Source organism: Rhinolophus ferrumequinum, chromosome 4 (assembly GCF_004115265.2).
Source record: "Rhinolophus ferrumequinum isolate MPI-CBG mRhiFer1 chromosome 4, mRhiFer1_v1.p, whole genome shotgun sequence".
Taxonomy (NCBI): Eukaryota; Metazoa; Chordata; class Mammalia; order Chiroptera; family Rhinolophidae; genus Rhinolophus; species Rhinolophus ferrumequinum.
In genome coordinates this window covers 27,930,365-27,951,524 of record NC_046287.1, presented here as the reverse complement: position 1 = coordinate 27,951,524, position 21,160 = coordinate 27,930,365, and the positions used below count along the sequence as shown (strand labels likewise).

Genomic DNA, 21,160 nt, shown 5'->3' with positions numbered 1-21,160 from the left:
TGCTTCTTTGCCAATGTTTTCCACTATAGAATCTCCATCTCGCAACCTTGCTTCTCGTGAGCGCATTTACAAAAATTATGGTGTAGCTGGGCCTGCCTCTGCTCTCTCATCTCTGTCTCACAAAACAAAGGGTGGGTATACGTGCATTCATGGATGGGCCATGCTTAATGAACATAGGCGGCGTCGATAAGGAAACTGTAGTTCACCTCACTCATTTCATCCCATTCCATTTTTTAAGATTGAAGTTTATCATTTTATTTCAATTTTGATGTTTTGGGGTTATTTGTGATATATCGTCAATATTATAGTATTCATTATCCTAATTGATAATGCATGTTTACTGTAGCTATAGGTTACATATTACTCTTACTCTTATTTAATTTCAAACCTAGATGATATCTTAAAAGGTAAAATAGGTAGTATATAGACAGAAATGCCTGATTTGGAGAGCTGTAAAATCTTTATTATCAGAACAAAATGGTATATATGTAAGTCATGAAGCACATTGTGATCTATAAAAATATAATAATCTTACATGACTGGTTAGTCTTAAACTCATTTTTCTGTTATACAATGTAAAAATCATTTTTCTATATTAGATTTTTTTATAAGAAACACTTTGATAATTAGGTTAAAGTTTTTTAGTTTAACTTAGTTATCAGGGAGCATAAATACACACACACACACCCCTACACTGACTGACTTACCTGTCTGGCATGAGTCTTCCTCGTAGTACTAGTTACTTAGTTTTAAATTTTTAAACTTAGTAATGTTTAAACTATATTGACAACTGATAAAATTTCAATTTTAAAATGTGCTTTTAGTCTTTTAAAATACTGTCTATGCCTACTCACGTTTTCATTTTAATATGTAAACTTTTAAAATCCCGCATTTTAAGAAAATTTTATCAAATTTTGCAGCAGTGGCTAATATATTGCATAAGTTTTTCAAGTAATATTTTTTTGCCCCCACCCCCCCAGTTTTTAAGCCGTTGTTTCTCAGTCTAGTTGTGTAGGACACAGCTCCCTGGCCCATGCTGGTATTATGAGCCTTGCGCTGCCCCCAGCTGAAGCAGTCGGTCACCGGTTGTTGGTCGGCTGCTCACAGCAGTTCTTGCTGGCTGCCAGCCACACACCGGCTGCTCACGGTAGCACACGTCAGCACACAGCAGCCCATGGCAGCTCACAGCAGTTCACACCGACCTCCAGCTGTTCATAGCAGCCCAGCTCCAGGGAGAGCCATTGTTCACAGTCTTAGCTGTAGAGGGTGCAGCTCACTGGCCCATGTGGGAATCGAACTGGTGGCTTTCGGCGTTAGGAGCACGGCGCTCCAACTGCCTGAGCCACTGGGCTGCCCTCAAGTAATTATTAATTTTCTTTTTTCTTAGAAATGGGTAACAGTTTTACATTTGTTTGTACAGTTGACAATGATGCCATAAATATTATTGTATAATAAATACTTTTATAGAACTTGATCTCTATAGTACATAGTGTTATATAACCTGATATATACTATATAAAATTGCACATCATATTACAGTATAGCACTACAGTCTGCTATGTTATAGTGTGGTATCATATAATGTGATGATTTACAATTTTGGCATGAAAGCAATGATGTAGGTCAGTAATGAATGAATACTTAACGTTTAACATGTTTACTAATTTGTTCGAATGTACTAAATTTCTATTCTGTCATGCATTTTTTTTTCAGAATTCCTTTAAGGTTAGAAAACATTTTGCCTATTTTAATTAAACTTATATATGATAAATATAATCATTAAACTCAAGTGATGAAGTGAAAGTATGTGTGATCTAAAGATTTTTAACAATTTGTTTGTTTATTGGTGTTCCAAGCAGCCACAACATGACAATTAGTAACACTATATGCCTCAAAACTTTTGAAACCCAAATAAAGGAGATAAACATTAGCGCATATAGATTTACCACACTTCACTTGACATATTCTTTTTTAAAGAAATATATGAAATATATTTTGGAAAAGTAAATTTTTCAAAAGGACTTAATTATAATTTGACAAATCTCAGGAAGAAATAATTGCACATTTTTTATGCACTTGGACTTCAACAGTTCACCACTATCACACAACAGTACTCCAACTATCACTATTTAGAGATCTTAAGAAAAGATTCACCACTACTAGAGGTAGAGAGATAAGGTATACAGATGCCTACCCTCTCTAACCCTCTCTGTTTAACACTTTTGCAATAACTTGACAAGTGATGTTCCTCCTATTTGAAAGATTCCATTGTTCAACCAGTCACGAGGAGATTTCCTTTGTGAGGACTTACGCACCATTAATTTAGAAAGCAAACCTCCTTCGATTTACAAATCGATCTTTTAGAGAGACAGGTGCCGGGTATAAAAGATTTACTACCTATTTGTCTAGATTCACCATTATATGTGGTTCAGCTTCCAAAATAAATGTGATGATGAAGGCATTTCAGCTGTCAGATTAGTAAAAAAAAATAGTACTCTAAACATCACACCCTCAAAATTAGTGGCAAGGACTAGGTTGATGTTTAATTCTACCAAATTCAATATATTTTTTTATAAAATTTGCTCTATGGATCAAAATATGGTCAGCAGTTTCTTAAACTACTTTTATATAATTTGAGAGCACTTATAAGATTGTAACTTCTTTTAATCTTTGCTCTACCACGAAAGCATCAGTATCTGAATTTTTTTGTGTGTTATGATTTGATTACCTATTTTTATCCCTGAACTTAGCCCAGTTTCTTACAGTGCTTTTATAAAAAGAACACATATATAATAAATGAAGTTCATGATAGAATAATAAAGGATTGCAAGAAACTAAGGAACATTATATTTAATAGTTACTTTTATTCATCCAAAGAATGATGAATGGCATGTTGCAATTAAATATTCAGTTCATCAACGCCCTAAAGACGCGATTTGCCATATTTCATTATTTTTCCACAGAATTATTTTACTTGCAAGCAACTGACCCTTACACAACAATGGCTATTGTCACCTCTGACCTGTGGCCTTGGGAGCCATAATTGTAAAAAATTTATTTTTGCAGAACCTGAAGATTTGGGACTAGCAGAAGAAAAAAAATATTAAGAAAATAGGAATTCACTTCCTCATTCAACAAATATTTATTGAGCACTTACTATATCCCAGGATCCATTCTTAGCATTACATCAGTGAAGAGTAATAGACAAAAATACCAGTTCTTGCAGACCTTCCATTAGGAGGGCAGATTCTATGGCAATACCATCTTGACCTGTAGATAGCTGGAGCGTGACTACAAACACACATGTGCGCTTGCATGCTCACACACACACCCAAGCCAAAAAACATTTCCCTGTGTCATTCAAATTTGTTCACATCCCTTTTTCCAAAAATAAAAAAGAAAGAAATACCTGCAGTGTAACCGGTTAACAGATTGTTCTCAATTTACCAGGTACCCTTTTTAAAAATACATAAATACTTCCAGCAAGGTTTATGGATTTTCAATTTTTCATACCACATAAATCACTTTAATCAGGTTGTTTTCCTCCTAACTAGTAGCTAATATCACTTGCATTATGACTAGGAGTTCTTATTTTAGGGAGGAGAGGTTTAAGTGTTAGGTTTTAACATTTACTGGCAACAAAGACGACTTGGCTGTAATGCCTCAAAGGCAAGTACGAAATATTAATAGTAGGAAGGAGAAACACTGAATGAGGGTCAGGGTACAAAAAAAAAAACGTGTCCATGTAGAAGTATCTAGTGCTTTGCCTGGAAAATAGGTGGAATATTTTTCTTTTTATATTTGTATCTGTTATTTTCCTGACTCTTTATTTCAAAACCCCCACCCCACCCCACCACAATTCAGACATGTACTTCTGATTCTGAGGATCCTCTTTTTTCCAAGGGGACACAAGCTTAAGTTCTAACCAGCTAAGTGGAATGAGCTAAATAAATAAATTTTTAGAATACAGTTTATTTAGAAACAATAGATTGCCTGAATTGCATGTAATTAAATAATACCTTTGGGCATTCATATGTTAATTATAAATTAGTCTAATCCAATCATTAAAATAGTGTCTCCTGAGCAGCTCTTTATTAGCCTAATGTATTTGTGTACTAAAACGATAAATTATATATAAATTCAGTTTCCTAATTCAGTAAGTCCGGCACTGTTACCCTAACAAGTATCACTCTACTGGAAATTTAGCCTAACTATTTTATATTTAAAAATACATGTGTTTTCATATTTTTTTATTCCAAAAAATTAGCTGTGTTTTTTTCTTTTTAATCCCTCACTGAATTCAAATTCTCAATTAATTATTGTGCTAAAGGTGAGGTTCAGATATGACAGATAATTTATGCTGGTACATAGGTACTATTTGTTCAGTCTCTTTTGCATCCATGAAAAATGTTTTTGGTGGAAATGGTTGTATAGTGATGAAATAGAAATGTTATGAGAAATATTTCCCTTTTTTCCCCTTTATTCTTCAAGTGTTTTTGTCTGTAACAAGCAATATAAATTTTTTAGCTATGTTTTGTATTTAAGTGTTTAGTAGCTAAATTACCAGTAAGTTATAATTTTATTAACAAGTTTTACTATGAAATGGACCATACAGGTGACCGAGGAACTATCTCAACATCTTCTAGACCGGTCTGTACATCAGGAAAATCAGACCTATCCTCCAAATACAGCAGATCACTTAAACCTGACGGACGTATGAGCCGGACTACTGCTGATCAGAAGAAGCCAAGGGGCACAGAAGGTTTATCCGCTAGTGAATCCCTCATGTTGAAATCTGACGCTGCAAAGTTGAGGTCAGATTCTCACAGTAGGTCACTGTCCCCCAACCATAACACCTTGCAGACGCTGAAATCTGATGGGAGGATGTCTTCTAGCTTCAGAGCTGAATCCCCAGGACCAGGTTCTCGGTCATCATCTCCTAAGCCAAAGACTCTCCCAACCAGTAGGTCTAGCCCATCGGGTACTAGTTCCCGCTCCTCCTCACCACATGATAAGAATCTACCTCAAAAAAGCACTGCTCCTGTTAAGACAAAACTTGATCCTCCTCGGGAGCGTTCCAAATCGGACTCTTACACACTTGATCCAGATACCCTCCGCAAGAAAAAAATGCCCCTCACAGAACCGTTAAGGGGACGATCAACATCCCCAAAACCAAAACCAGTACCAAAGGATTCAAAAGATTCCCCCGGATCTGAAAATAGAGCGCCTTCTCCCCATGTGGTACAAGAAAACCTTCACAGTGAGGTGGTTGAAGTCTGCACTTCAAGTACTTTAAAAACAAACAGTCTAACAGATAGCACCTGTGATGAAAACAGTGAATTTAAGAGTGTGGATGAAGGTTCAAATAAAGTTCATTTCAGCATAGGAAAAGCCCCACTGAAAGATGAACAGGACATGAGAGCATCCCCCAAAATAAGTAGAAAATGTGCGAATAGGCACACCAGGCCCAAAAAGGAAAAATCTAGCTTTCTCTTCAAAGGAGATGGGTCTAAACCTTTAGAGCCAGCCAAGCAAGCCATGTCTCCCTCCGTGGCGGAGTGTGCCAGAGCAGTCTTTGCCTCTTTCCTGTGGCACGAAGGCATAGTACACGATGCAATGGCTTGTTCTTCTTTCTTAAAATTTAATCCTGAACTTTCCAAAGAACATGCGCCTATAAGAAGTAGTTTAAACAGCCAACAGCCTACAGAAGAAAAGGAGACCAAATTAAAAAATAGACACTCACTGGAAATATCATCGGCACTGAATATGTTTAATATTGCACCTCATGGACCAGATATATCTAAAATGGGTAGCATCAACAAAAATAAGGTGTTGTCTATGCTTAAGGAACCACCTCTGCATGAGAAATGTGAGGATGGGAAAACTGAAGCCACTTTTGAAATGTCCATGCATCACCCAATGAAGTCTAAGTCTCCTCTTCCCTTAACTTTACAACACTTAGTGGCTTTTTGGGAAGACATCTCTTTGGCTACTATCAAAGCAGCTTCCCAGAATATGATTTTTCCAAGTCCTGGTTCTTGTGCAGTTCTTAAAAAGAAAGAGTGTGAAAAAGAGAATAAGAAGACCAAAAAAGAAAAAAAGAAAAAAGAGAAGGCAGAAGTTCGGCCCAGGGGTAATTTATTTGGTGAGATGGCCCAGCTTGCAGTGGGAGGACCAGAGAAAGATACCATCTGTGAGCTGTGTGGAGAGTCACATCCATACCCAGTGACCTACCACATGAGGCAAGCTCACCCAGGTAAATGATAATATTGAATACATATAAGTAGTGTTGTTAAGAAAAAATGAGCTAGGTAACTTCTAACTTGAGCTGTTCTATAAATTATGTTAAAATATAGGGAAGCTATTGCCCAGAATTTATAGTATCTTATAGTGTAATTTTTAAAGTGCATTATCAGTACAGATTTTTACGAAAAATAGGTAAAGAAATTCTATTAGTGTGGTGGCAAGGTAGTTTAGTACTATTTCATTTCTATGTGTTACGTTCTGAAATATTGTTTATTTTTTAAATGTTTTATGCATTACCCAAAGGGTGCTGTTAAGGCATCTCCACAGTAGAAATAATGACATGCCCATACACTCAGGAAAGATCCCAACATTAGGTTTCCTTTGATTTTAGTGTTTTCCTGCTCAAAATTGCAAATTAAATTAGATGATACTGATTTCTTTGGCATTTTCTTACGGAAGTGCTATCAACTGTGTCATCAGAAAACTGTTCTAGATAAATGTGAGGATTTCTATAACAATTGTATAGTATTCCAAAATTCACCTATTACAAGTTTAGTTAATTTTTTTCTCTTTGTACATATTATACCTGATACCTTCTGTAAAATATATCATTCCTTAAAATACATGATTCTTACAGAACATTTTATACATAGTTTGTCTAATATATTGGCATACTTAAGTAAATCTAAATGTACCCACGTCATCTATGTCTTCATCTGTCTTTGTGGAGAATTTAGTTATCATTTATTTGATTACTTTTGAGTCAAGTATGCTATTTTTCTGATATAGTTAATAACCTGAAAAGAAAAAAAGTCAGATACTTACCTAAGGATTTTGCTCCCTTTAAGAAGGTAAATCTGTCATTAATGTATAAGTGGCAATGATCAGACTACTAAGGACACTTAAAGTGTTGATTGTTTATTTTCTTGTTTCAAGGTTGTGGCCGGTATGCTGGTGGACAAGGTTACAACAGCATTGGCCATTTTTGTGGCGGATGGGCTGGTAACTGTGGTGATGGTGGCATAGGAGGGAGCACTTGGTATCTGGTGTGTGATCGCTGCAGAGAAAAATACCTCCGCGAAAAACAGGCTGCTGCAAGGGAAAAGGTATTTTTATTCTGTTCTGGCTGTGTGTTAATGATAAGGATAAACCTTATTAAAAAATCTCTTTTTATGATCACCTTATATCACGTAACTCCACATAGTTGCTATTAAAGATTGGCTTTATAGCAGGAATAATATACAAATTTAATATTTGCACTTGGCCAGCGGCTTTTATTACAGAAATAAACTATATCTTGAGATAATACAGTACAGCTAACCTGTGGCATATATGCCTTATTGACAAATGTTTACTGTTTAATTCTTCATTATTACTACTCTACGCATATACGTAGCTGTCTCTCGAAATGCTGTCTCTTTTTTCTCTTCCCTTTTGTTACTCTTTATCTCCTCTCTTTCTTCAACCCTGATTATGTCATAGGACTCGTGGAAACGCAAGATCATTCACAACAGTGGCACACCTGACTAACAATTTTTGCTGAATATATGCACAGACACACAGTTTGTGTCCTCTTTTTCCAAAATAGTTACATTTAGATTTTACGACTTAAGTTTTTAATTTGCCCAAGGAAAGTAAAGAAATATAGTTTATGTTCAATATAAAATAGTTTCAATCAGCTCAGGAGAAGCATGAAGTGAATGTTGTTTTTGGTAATCACTGTTACTGTTTTAAAGTGGTTCTACAATGTTTAATAATTTTTATTAGAGACTCAACATGCTCAGGTTAAGAAACGTAGGACCTGAATATAAATAGGAAAAGAGCACTCCACATTTTTCTTGGCCAGGTCAAACAATCGAGGAGGAAGCCAATGCAGGTCAAGACTCCCCGCGCCTTGCCCACCATGGAAGCTCACCAGGTGATCAGAGCCAACGCGCTCTTCCTGCTGTCCCTGAGCAGCGCAGCGGAACCCAGCATTCTGTGTTACCATCCTGCCAAGCCTTTCCAGTCCCAGCTTCCCAGCGTGAAAGAGGGCATTTCTGAGGATCTTCCTGTTAAAATGCCTTGTCTCTACCTGCAGACGTTAGCTCGGTAATATAACTTGGTTGTTTTCCTCAGTTGCTTTGGATTAACAGCTATTGTTGATTATTAATAGCATGCTATGAATACCCACACTATATAACATACTGTGTACAATAAGAGACCTCTAGGAGTTCATTTTCTGAGTCGCCTTGGCCAACATATGACAGATAGGGTACACACTTTATGGTAGTCGGTATTTTTTTAAAAACCTGTAAATACTATGTCAATTTGTATTATTACCAATGCAATATATGTCTTAGAAAGTAAGACTTTAGCTATCTTTTACTGTTTGGTAGACTGACTTCATCCTATTATTAGCAGGAAGTGCTGAAGTGGAAAGAAACTATTTCCTATAGAAGTCTTTCATTTTTCAAATTACTCATTCTGGTAGCATTTCAATGAGTACCAACTGGTTACTGACTTTGTGCTATACCTTGAAGATACCAAGATGATTATAATAAAAGCTTGACGTCTGTGTGTTCGCCCTCTGATAGGAAGGCAGACATGTAAATGAAATACTTAAATGTTACGTGATGAGTACTATAATAGAAGTATGTGCAGGATACTGGTAGGACATAAAAGATGGAGTGTTCCTGAATTTCCAAGGAAATTAGGAAAGGTTTATCAGAGGATCTGAAGCTTTACCAGAGTCTTGAAGGATAAATAGAAATTAATCAAGCAGGTAATGGGAGAAAAGCGATTCCTAACAGAGTAAATCACATATGTGAGACATAAAGGATGAAAAAGCATTGCACGTTTAAGGAATTACATGCTAAGGTTGGATTTTATCCCTCAGATAGAGGAAACAGTGGAAGAATTTTAAGCAGGGTAATACATGAACTGGCTTGCAGTTAGAAGCTCATTCAGCTACTAATGTGGACACTGAATAAAAGGGTACGAATGAAGACGGAGATGAGCTTATTAATAGTATGCTATGTTCCTGATTGGAGTTGGGTGATACAGACTGTACTTTTACACATTAAACACTGACACTCTAAAATAGGCTATCGTATACCGAATTCAAATTTTTTTCATCACCTGACAAATGAAGATTTCTAGATACTGCCAGCTGGCATGACTTACCAATCAATAATAGTTCCATTTTGGCAATGTTGTCCTTTTTGTACAGCAGAGTTACATAGTTTTTGTTTGTTTATTTTTTCACTTCTATCCTTACTGTTTCAATAAAATGAATGGGAAACAAAAATGAAAATGTGAAACTAAGTAGTTTTGAGATCAAGATGGAAGTCAGCAGGTATGCCAAATGCAGCACGTCTTTAGCTTCAGTCAGTCCACTTGTAGACTGAGGTTAACAACTCATTGTCCAACTTTGAAAAGGAAAGAATCTAATTGTAAAACATGTAAAAATGCTGATGTGCAATAATTATGTATTTTATATTTTTAGCTCTCTGGGGAATGGACACTCGCCCACCTCGTGGAACATTTTATATATCTAATCTTTCTCAATTTTGTCTCATATATGTTCCTATCAAAAAAGTGACTACCTATATTTCAACAGTCCATGTAAGAAACATGAACCTAAACCAAGGAAATAATGACAGGGAATGAGAAGAGAGAATGATTGTCAGAGGAAACCTACTATTCTTAGACCTCATGGCCAAGGTCTCGCCTGCTATAACACTGAGATATTTTAGCCTAGGCGTCTAGATGGTTGTTGGGATCATTCACCAAAGCACTCAAACACAGAAAAGGTCTCGAAAGGAAAGAAAATGAGTTCAGTTTTGGATTTGAAATGTTTGTGGTACCTGGAATATCTATGTGTAAAATTGTCAGACTTTTATGTCCTCCCACTGACATCTACTGTGTTTTTCCGAAAATAAGACCTAGCCGGACCATCAGTTCTAATGTGTCTTTTGGAGCAAAAATTAATATAAGACCGGGTCTCATATTATATGAGACAGGGTCTTATAGTAAAATAAGACCAGGTCTTATATTATATTATATGAGACCCGGTCTTACAGCAAAATAAGACCGGGTCTTATATTATATTATATGAGACCGGGTCTTATAGTAAAATAAGACCAAGTCTTATATTAATTTTTGCTCCAAAAGATGCATTAGAGCTGACAGTCCGGCTAGGTCTTATTTTCAGGGAAACATGGTATGATTATTTTAATACTTCACCCTTACATATTTACATGTGCTGCTTTTACTTTTACAAAGGAAATTGAAATTGGAAGGTATCGATATTGCCATTATACTTTAACTTATTGGGTTTTATTTAATGTAGGCATCATCATGAAAATTTTGTGGGCTATCAAGATGACAACCTATTCCAGGATGAGATGAGATACCTGCGTTCAACATCCGTGCCTGCCCCATACATATCAGTAACTCCTGATGCAAGTCCTAATGTGTTTGAGGAGCCAGAGAGCAATATGAAGTCTATGCCACCAAGGTATTTGAGTTATCTCCTGTCTGCTGAAGAGCCAATATTCGGTGGAAGAAAGACTTTGAGCTACAAAAGAATGCTGTAAAATTTTTTTTGTATATCCTTCCATGTCAGAAAGCACGTTGAGTCAGCTCTGCTAACTATTAGAGCAGTAAGAAGAAACATACGTACATGAATAAGATAAGGTCCTTGATGGCAGAGGCAGACTAGTGGGAGAGAAAAGATCAACTCATGAAGTGATAATAAAATATTCCATTATATGATATGTCATTTAGTGCTATAGTACATCAGACTAGAGAAAGGTCACTTCGAGGCTTTGCTTAGAGATGGTTTCATGGAAGAAGTAGCACGGAAAATAAATGGTGATCTTCTTGGATTATTGCTTACAATTCTCCCTCTCCCCTCACTTGGGTATGGTAATATCAGGGTAAACAGCACCTTGAAAATTGAATAGATGCATCATTAAAGTAGAAACACCAACAAATATAATAGAAAATTATCTAAAACTATAAGAAGAAATAACAGGTGACTGTAAAAAATAAGTTATTTAAACTCCAAGGAAAAAAAGCATTACAATTTTTCAAGTATCTGAACATAGACAAACAAGTCATCTTTCAAACAGAGAAAGTTAGACTGTGTTCAGACTTCTATATAACAACTTGAAGTGAAAGAAAAAAACTGAAACAATATCTCTAAAGCTGTAAAAGAAAATATTACCTTAGAAAATTTACCCAATCATTTAGACATACCGAAATATAAAAGATCTTGGGAACGTTAGAACATAAATCAAATGATTAATGAAAATCATATTAAAAGACTACACACTATACATATAAGTGTAATTTTCACAAAATTGTAAATAAAAGAAACTGTCACCCGGTGTTTTATATTCAGCCAGGTTGGGACATTCTCAAGCATACAGTAATTTAGGGAATGTAGCACCTTTGAACTAGTCTTAAAAAAAGTCTTGACAAACTCAGGCAAACTCATAAAAGGTGATGGATAATGAATCCATTAAATCTGATTCCCCGTGGGGAGGTGATGTTTGCCTCCCAGGTGACTGCTAGCAATGTTTGAAAACATTTTTGTTTTTCACAGCGGGTCTAATTCAACAGGCGTTCCAGTGGATAGATGCCAAGGATGTTGCTAAACATCCTACAGTGTACAGGACGGCCCTACAACAAGGAATTACCTGGCTCAAAGTAGCAGAGGTCCAGTTGATGATGGCCATCTTTACTTCCTTTGGGTTTTTTGTGTTGCTTGAGTTTTTTTCACAAGCATGGTCGTCTTTATAAGTAGAAGTCATTATTTTTTAGATTTTATAAGTTGATATGGTTGTATAACTTATTTTTAGTTTGATAGATAAAGTTCCTCTGAAAACAGAACAAGTGTTTTGTGTGCTTTATAGTAATACCATATAGAAAGTGAAGTAATTAACCTGTCCCTATACTCTGCTAATTTGGGAACCAAAACAGTCCAAAGTGACATCCAGGCACATTTACCTCAGTCAATTATGTACAACACTTATAGTCATTCAAACAAGAATGTACATACACTTAGGTGGTCAGTAAAGAAAATATTCAGAGTTAGCCACTTACTAGAAAATATTCGAGTATAATCTTTACTGAGGGCCATATGATTCAAACCTGTCTTGAATGATGGAAAAGAAACAACTCCAGAAATCCCAATGAGCAAAAATGTCCCAATTTGGGATGAGGCAACAGCAGAAAGAATACATGAAAAAAACAGTTTGTAAATTTGTCTTAGAGAAGAAGTAAGAGAAGGTATTTCTGTTTTTTTATAAAATACTTCAATAAAGAAAATTACATATCCATCCTAATAACTTTCCAAGTGTTTTTTAATGTTGCTATAGTAAATAGGAAAATTGTTAGTTTACTTTTAAACCTGAATCAAAATCACTGAATTCTTATATAAACTGTAAATGTAATTTAACTCTGATGCCGAAAGTCAGTTTGTTACCACTCAGTACACTTGGGTGTGGCTGTGCTCTAGAAAAGGCCTTGCAGCACTTCCCAAGAATAAGAAACCTAATAGAACACTCAGGTACCAAAGAAAATTGAATCGTTTCATTTTCCATGTTATTAAGGTTCTGTATGTATTATCCATTTTCTTTGTATTAGGTGCTTTTATGAATATATCTGCCTGTTTTTGCAGAATATCATGACACATGACTTTCACCACAGTGCTTTTGATTCAGAAAGGAGCTTAGAACATTTGGTACCTTTTTTAAAAATTTAAAATGCAAAATACATTTAAGAAAACTAAAAGTTTTAAGATACAGATCTAAAAATCAATTAAAATATTACTCTATTTGGAAAAATCAAATTATGGCTTAAAGAGATAATGTCAAGTTGGCTTTGAATTTGTGTTTTTCCGCATGAAATACAGGTTCACATATTTGTCTACTGTATTATAAACTAAATATAGTTTCACTGCATTCACTTTTTCCTATCTGTTACCTTGTTTTATCCGCAGTTTGGAAACTAGTCCCATAACTGATACTGATCTCGCGAAGAGAACTGTCTTCCAAAGGTCATACTCGGTTGTTGCTTCTGAGTATGATAAACAACACTCTATTTTACCTGCACGAGTTAAAGCCATTCCTAGACGAAGAGTTAACAGTGGAGACACTGGTAAGTATAAAGATAAAAAGGAAGATTTAGTGATCCAAATGGTTTTATTTGCAGATATTTTTTTAAAATCTAATTTTTGAAGGAAAGGAATGGACTTCTTTTAAATTGTGGTAAACCTTCCTTCTGTGTGACGTGGCTATAAGTGTGCCTCTCCTGTCAGTTGGAAGAGACACCCAGAGATCATCCAGTGATTATTCAAAAATAAATTGACATTTAAAATCTTATTTGTTAGATATCTAAGCCAAAGGTTGCTACCGTAATCCTTTCCACTAAACTTCAGTGAACCAGCATTTCCAATGATTATACTTTTCACAATTCTCACTCCCAGTAGAAGCTTGTAAGTAACTCTTACAGCTAGAACCACTCTGAATAAATAATAAAATTTGGGGATTTAAGTAGCTCTTAATCAGTAAAAAAGTTAAATAATGTGGGCCAATTGGTATCAGCAGTCCCAGATTGGGGCTGGTTGATTCTGTCTCAAGAATAAAGAAAGAAACTCATGAGAAAAGGATAATACAGCGACGATTTATCAGGTAGATCACTTACTAAAATAAAGATCTGGCCTAATACTTACAGATAGGTGATTTTGTATCTTATTGAAAATCTTCAAGGAAAATGTATATTAAAATATGTAAACCAATGATTCATAGGTTCATTTAACAAACATTTTTGAGCTCTTATTGAGACATCTTTGTTATAAAGCAGTCCTTTAGAAAATGATAGAGATGAGTTATAGACTCCATTTCAGGAGAAAATAAATCATTTAGTACTTAGTGTTGTAGAGAGCGTGAACTTTAGATTCAGCCCTGGATTCAAAACCCACCTCTACAACTTAATAGCTGTTATGACTTTTAGGAAGGTAAGATATCTCATCTTTCTGAGCCTCAGGAAGAATTGAAGTCATTATGATTTTGTGTCACGTGCAAAAAAAGAATGCTCTAAAGTGAATAAGCTAAATACTACTATTTTTAAATAACATCTTAAATATATTAATCATATATATTGCCTATGAAAATTAATACTCTTTTTTTTTTTTTTTTTAATTAGAAGTTGGTTCTTCCCTCTTGAGACATCCATCTCCTGAGCTTTCCCGGCTAATCTCAGCCCACAGTTCTCTTTCCAAAGGAGAACGAAATTTCCAATGGCCAGTTTTAGCTTTTGTTATTCAGCATCATGATCTAGAAGGTCTTGAAATAGCAATGAAACAGGCTTTAAGGAAATCTGCTTGTCGAGTTTTTGCTATGGAGGTATGAATACATTAATGGGGTTATTGATTCATTGATTATGCAAATCATGTGATGGTTCTATTTAGTGATGGCTTTTCTATCAAACAGAAATTGAGACAAATTAAGAGACATTTGCCAACTGAAAATATCAAGTGTTCACATCAAAATTAAATTATTTAGTTACGAATATAAGTGAATTTAGAGTTCCATATTTAAGCATTATAAAGGAATTCATTTCTACATTTCTTTATTTGAATCCTGATATTATCTTTTTTAAAAAGCTTTTTGTAATCACAGCGTCATTTCAGTTAGTATAATTATGCAAAGGGGATGAGAAGTAGGGCTTTTGAATATATGTAACAATAATAACTCTGAATCTCTGTTCTCTGGAAGTGATAGGTTTGCTGTATGTCATAGACTTTTAGATCCTAAATCTTTTTTCTTTATCATGGCATGATAAATAACCTGCCATTTCACTGATGGAAACAATATAATTATATTTAAGTAGATGGTACCTTGTGTAGAGTTTGAGAAACATTCTATGTTGATCCTAAATGCAAGTTGGAAAAAAGTATGCTGGAGTAAATTAATATTAAGACAAATTTTTTCAATAGAAAAGGGTTGAAACGTATTTTGGCATTGCATTGCATAAATATTATTTTCCCTATTATTTTGTTTTTTAAAATTAGACCCAAATGTGTGACTATTTCAAGTTCAGTGTGCTTTCAGTGAAATGAAGGTCAGACTTCCTAGTATCTTTCCTTTGGAACACATAGGAACTTTGTTTCTGAATAAGAAAAGCCCTGCAGTTTTTACTCTTACTATGTTTCCCTGAAAATAAGACCTAGCCGGACAATCAGCTCTAATGTGTCTTTTGGAGTAAAAATTAATATAAGACCTGGTATTATATTACATTATATTATATTATATTTATTATATTATATTAATTATTATTATATTATATAAGACTATCTCTACTATCTTATATCTCTATATTATATAAGATATCCCTACTATCTATCTTATTTTACTATAAGACCGGGTCTTACATTAAGTTTTGCTCCAAAGGATGCACTAGAGCTGATTGTCAGGCTAGGTCCTCTTTTCGGGGAAACACGGTAGGTTTCCTTTTTATCTTGGACTCATTTAACCATTATTTATTCAGGCTTTCAACTGGCTTCTATGTAATGTCATCCAAACAACTTCCCTCCATGACATTCTATGGCATTTTGTGGCATCATTGACTCCTGCTCCAGTGGAACCAGAGGAAGAAGAGGATGAGGAAAATAAAACAAATAAAGAAAGTGCAGAACAAGTAAGTGAGATTTTTGTTATTTAATTGTCCATATTTTTATAGAAGAGTAGAACCACCTTCAGATAGTACAATAATTTGCATGAGTTCATGCACAGATTATATAACCTAAAAGCAAGAATAAAATTTCAGTGCTATGAGCAACATATTAACTATTTTTAGTGAAAGTTTTCTCTTCAGTAAAAGTGTTCAGTCAATTCTGATTTCTCACATTATTGTCATGTAGCAATCAACTGGAAGATATAAACTATTGCAGTACAATGTAAGATAGATAAGCAGGGTACCATTACTACATAGAAGATCTGTCTACTTTACAGTTTTGCTGTAAGATAGCAGAGAATAAAAATGATACTGTGTAGGATCATGAAATTCAAATATGTTTGTTTAGCTTGAAGGGACTTGAATTTTATTGGAGGCAGCCTGCGTAATGGAAAAGCATTGAACCAGAACACTGGAAGCCTGATTCCAGCCTCGTTTTTACCTCTATAGCGTTATGACTTGTGGACCTCATTGCCATATCTGGAATAAAATTAGAGAACTAAATATACATTTAAAAGACAAAAACAGAAAAACAATTTTTATAAGCATCACATCTGAAACATAAGGATACAGGAAGATTAAAAGTAGAAGCTAAGAAAAAGATACACTGGATAAATACCAATGAAAGTCAAGTCGGTATAGCTATTTTAACATCAGAGAAAGTAGACTTCAAGAAAAATTATTAATAGGGAAAAAGAGGCTCTCTACAGAATAAATGATTAATTCTGAACATGTATGTATCTAAAATGTAGCCTCAAAAACTAAGTAAAAATTGACAGAAATGCAAAGAAAAATAGAAAAAAGTCCACAGTTACAATGCGAGATTGTCACCTGCAACTGCTATCTATCCCTGTTTAATTAATTGGATTAAAACAATGGCTATTGACTCACAACTTTGGCTCAGCAATTTGGGTAAGGCTCAAATGGGAGGAATGGCTCATTTCTACATACACATATTAGATTCACCCCGCTAATAGATTTGTAAGTACCCTAGAATAGATACTTGTATGTGGTATTCATTTTGTTCGGTGATTTTGCTTATAAGTGACTTTATCACTTTTCCCTAAAAATAAGAGACATAATTATAATTAGCTAATCTTAATGTATGTTTTGGATATGGTTTAGTTTTGTTGTTTATATTTCTGTTAACAGGACTATCTTGAAAGTATACGCAATACTTTTAAGTATCTATAAGATTCTTTTGTGGGGGAAATTCTTTTCCGCACACAAACTGATGACCTTGCTTCCAATTTCTGTCATAGGAGAAAGACACAAGAGTATGTGAGCATCCACTCTCAGATATAGTGATCGCAGGTGAAGCTGCACATCCTCTACCTCACACATTTCACCGCTTACTTCAGACAATCTCCGATCTTATGATGTCTCTCCCCAGTGGCAGCTCATTACAGCAAATGGCCCTGAGGTAACTTTATATCTAACTATTCTAGGTACATTGGAGAAGAGATTTGATGGATATTCAAAGCTTGAAATGCTTGGAAGGCCTCTTTAAATAGAAAGATGCAAAGAATCCCTGTAATATGTGAATAGTGCCTCCCTCATTACTGTCATCATTTAGAATTGTCCATCTTAGCTCACGCCTGTTTGTCCCTGTTTGTCCCTCGGTAAAATGTGGATAATATACTTCCTAATGCTCTAAATTGTCACGGTTTGCAACAAGCTTCCTCACTTTCCCTTTTCTGCTGACCCAAATCCCTTGTCTGAATGCTGCCCAAGAGTAGCATCTAAATGTCACAGAAAGGGAGAGGGAGAATGAAATCTCACAAACAGAAATCAAAATAGGGTTTTGACTTGTAAAGAGTCTTAAGAAAAATTAATGGTTCTTAGTTATATGTAAACAAGCCTAAAACTATCTTGAGGCACACCGCCTCCTTTTAAGTCCGAATCTGCTGAGATTTTTAACATTACCTTTACATTGTGAACCTTGTTACTAGATCGGCATAGTAAAGACTACACATATAAATAAATCCTTCATTGATTCTTATAAGAAATAGGTTGATGGAGTGATTTTTGGCTGCCCACATTTTTGGCTGCCACAATGATAACACCAGCAGATGGGAGATTTTTTCTTTTCCTCTTCAAAAGATTTTTGAAGTACAAGATATGTTATAATCTGATGAATTAGTATGAAATCGTGAGACTAATAAATTTGAGAAGCTGTTATAATTGGGGTAACACTTGTCTACAAAACTGATTTACCTTTTTTACGTCTGTACCTTAAATCTTCATGTATTCAATTTTTCTGTATTTGAAATGAGTGAACTTTTCTTCAGAACTAACCTTGTTCCAAAGAAATTACCTTTATTTTTCCAAAAAAAAAAAAAGCCAGTAGCAATGATTTTGTTCCCTGAATTTTTTAAATTTCTATTTTTTTTACCTAGATCCTTAAGAATTTTTTAAATATTTGCTACTGAGTACTTTTTTATAGGAATTTCTTAGAAATTCCTGGAAAAGAATTATTTAACATATTGCTTATGCCTTTTTAGATGCTGGAGTCTGAAATTCAAGCAATCTGATCACCAGTTCCTCCATCAGAGCAACGTCTTTCATCACATTAACAATATTTTGTCAAAATCAGATGATGGAGACAGTGAAGAGAGTTTTAGCATCAGTATACAGTCTGGCTTTGAAGCTATGAGTCAGGTCAGTCATTTAACAGTTACTCTGTATTATCCTGTTAATATTCAACAATGTATTGAAGGAGAAACTGAAAGTTACTCATAAACAATTTTATTACTTTTATTTCTTATCTCATGTCTGTTTTATTATCATGGGAGATTTCCAGTTGAGTATTACAATTTCTTTTATTTGTTTTTTATTCTTTTATTTGTTTTATTTGTAGGAATTATGCATAGTAATGTGCTTAAAGGACTTAACTAGCATTGTTGACATAAAAACTTCAAGCCGACCTGCCATGATTGGCAGTTTGACAGATGGTTCCACAGAAACTTTTTGGGAATCAGGAGATGAAGATAAAAACAAAACTAAGAATATCACCATCAACTGTGTAAAAGGAATCAATGCACGCTATGTATCTGTTCATGTGGACAATTCCCGAGATCTTGGGGTAAGAAAGGAAACTTAGTTTGTGTCTCATTAGTTCTTTCCAGACCATTAGTAATTATTCACTCTCACTTCTTAGTTTAGCAAAATAATTTTCAGTGGAACTTCACCAACCAAAGAGCATTTTTATATTTCCCAAATAAGTTTCAAGTCTGAAAACAGGTTAATATGACTAAGGGACTGTAGAATGACAATTCTAAAAAGAGGTATGATTACAAATATACCATGGCTAAAGCTAAGCAAACAAAGTTAATGTCTACTCATATAATTTTCTACCTCCATGCCCTTGTTCAAGTTATTTTCTGAGTCTGGAAGTCATCCCCGTAAACTGCCTGCGTATTCTCCCCATATCTCTAAGACCCAACAGAGAAATCCTCTCCCAATATCTCTTCTATAAAAAGTACTCTTTCTCTTCTCTGGGTTCTTCTTTATATTATTCTGATGGCAATTAATGTACTTTGATCTATACTGTAATTAGCTTTCAGTTTCAAATCCTTACTGCCAGCCACAGAGGGAGTGGAGGGAGTTCCTGGACTAACTTAACTAATCGTAATTTATATTCTCCCTATCCCTAGCCTCTCCACATGTTTCAAATGAATTAAGCACTCTTTTAAATGGGACTAAATAAAAGAAAACGAGTTCTTTTTACTTGAGTGTTAAGAACCAAAAAGAAAGCACCACTGCTAAACCCTGATGTTTCCACCACCATTCCTACTGACAGATACTTCTTGAAATTTTTTCCCTCAGAATGGATGTGGCTTCCTAGCAGATACAGTATTAATAAATCCCCTTGGACAGTTGCCAAGCAGCTTCCATCCCATTTGCATATTTTCTTTCCCAGGAAGAGCCGGAGTGGCGGGTTGGATAACCTGGATGGAATGCCAACCACAGAGGTCCGGTCTTTAGTCAGAGTAATCTTTGCCCCCCACACCCCCCAATTCCTGTCCATCAGTGCAGATTCTGTTTTTCCCTGATGGTGAATAAGAGAAGGAGGCTTAGCTAATATATCCTGAGCTTACCTTCTCTTTAGACCCAAGAGTTTCAATTAGTACAACTACTTTATCTTACCAGAAAGTCAAGTGTAATAAAACATTTTTCTGACTAGAACTCACTGCTCAGTACAAAGTTATCTTGGATTCATGTACATTTTAAGCCAAGACATAATCTTCCTCAAAACAATGATTCTAATCCGTTTGAAATGTTTGCCTTTTAGAGGAGACAATCATAACAACATTCATTTTCAAAAGTTTCAGAATGTGAGCTGACGTCTGCCTTTGTACCTCTGTGTCCTCCAGCATGCCTACCACAGTGCCTTATAGTCAGCGTTTGGTGATTTGAATTGCATCAGTATATAGCAACTAAAGTGTGCAGCTCTCCAAGGGATTAGTGTTCAGCTATTTCTTGATGTACTGTGCATAAAATTTATTCAACGTTAAGGTCTGTGGCTGTAGTACCAGAGTGACTCTTTTCAGTACCTTAAAAATATTGGAACTTCTACTGTTTGATATTTATTTTGTGTGTTAATGTTTCTTCCCTAGTTTTGCAAGGCTCTCAAGGGAATAGAACCCATCATTCTCATATATCCTTCTCCGAGTCCATAAGGCAGTCTGGGTACATTGTGACACAAGTATTTGTTTAATCTAATTACCTTCCTTCCTTTTACTTCCAGAGCAATGAGAATATAGCTATGAGAGTGGGACATGAGTGACAAGCAGAGTTGTTGAAAGACTTCTTGACAGAGAGAATTTAAATGTTTAGACTTTGGATAAAAAGAGGGAGTGCCAAGCCACTCTCTCAGAGCCCGTGGAGAAAGCTTGAAATGTGAGATTTATGATGGAGTTTGTGAGAATGAGAAAAGACCAGAGTTGTAGGCATTGCGGTTGGTCGGACAGATGGAGTGAGGTCAGTTAAGAAGGCCCATTAAGACAGGCAGAAAAGTTGATGTGATATTGGTAGGCTGTAAGAAATGTTAAGTTCTGCAACAAGAATATGGCATAGTAACTATTTTAAATTCTCTGTTTTAGAATAAAGTTACCTCAATGACCTTCTTAACTGGCAGAGCAGTAGAAGATTTATGCAGAATAAAGCAGGTAATTAAAATTTTGTC

The 21,160-nt window shown here is 35.1% G+C and overlaps 1 protein-coding gene across 11 annotated transcripts in view; it reads left to right on the top strand.

The window, feature by feature from the left end:
• The window catches only part of MYCBP2 (MYC binding protein 2), a 248,084-nt gene that overhangs the window by 199,145 nt on the left and 27,779 nt on the right, over window positions 1-21,160 (top strand). For 6 of the 11 annotated variants that reach the window (XM_033105215.1, XM_033105218.1, XM_033105213.1 and 3 more), the window contains 12 exons: window positions 30-131; window positions 4,616-6,256; window positions 7,183-7,352; window positions 8,093-8,337; window positions 10,580-10,747; window positions 13,238-13,395; window positions 14,443-14,642; window positions 15,787-15,936; window positions 17,235-17,395; window positions 18,477-18,633; window positions 18,833-19,057; window positions 21,078-21,143. In XM_033105215.1, the coding sequence (XP_032961106.1) occupies window positions 30-131; window positions 4,616-6,256; window positions 7,183-7,352; window positions 8,093-8,337; window positions 10,580-10,747; window positions 13,238-13,395; window positions 14,443-14,642; window positions 15,787-15,936; window positions 17,235-17,395; window positions 18,477-18,633; window positions 18,833-19,057; window positions 21,078-21,143 (3,443 nt within the window). The remainder of the gene's footprint in view (window positions 1-29; window positions 132-4,615; window positions 6,257-7,182; window positions 7,353-8,092; window positions 8,338-10,579; window positions 10,748-13,237; window positions 13,396-14,442; window positions 14,643-15,786; window positions 15,937-17,234; window positions 17,396-18,476; window positions 18,634-18,832; window positions 19,058-21,077; window positions 21,144-21,160) is intronic. The other 5 variants (XM_033105219.1, XM_033105214.1, XM_033105217.1 and 2 more) reach the window with 1 other exon arrangement.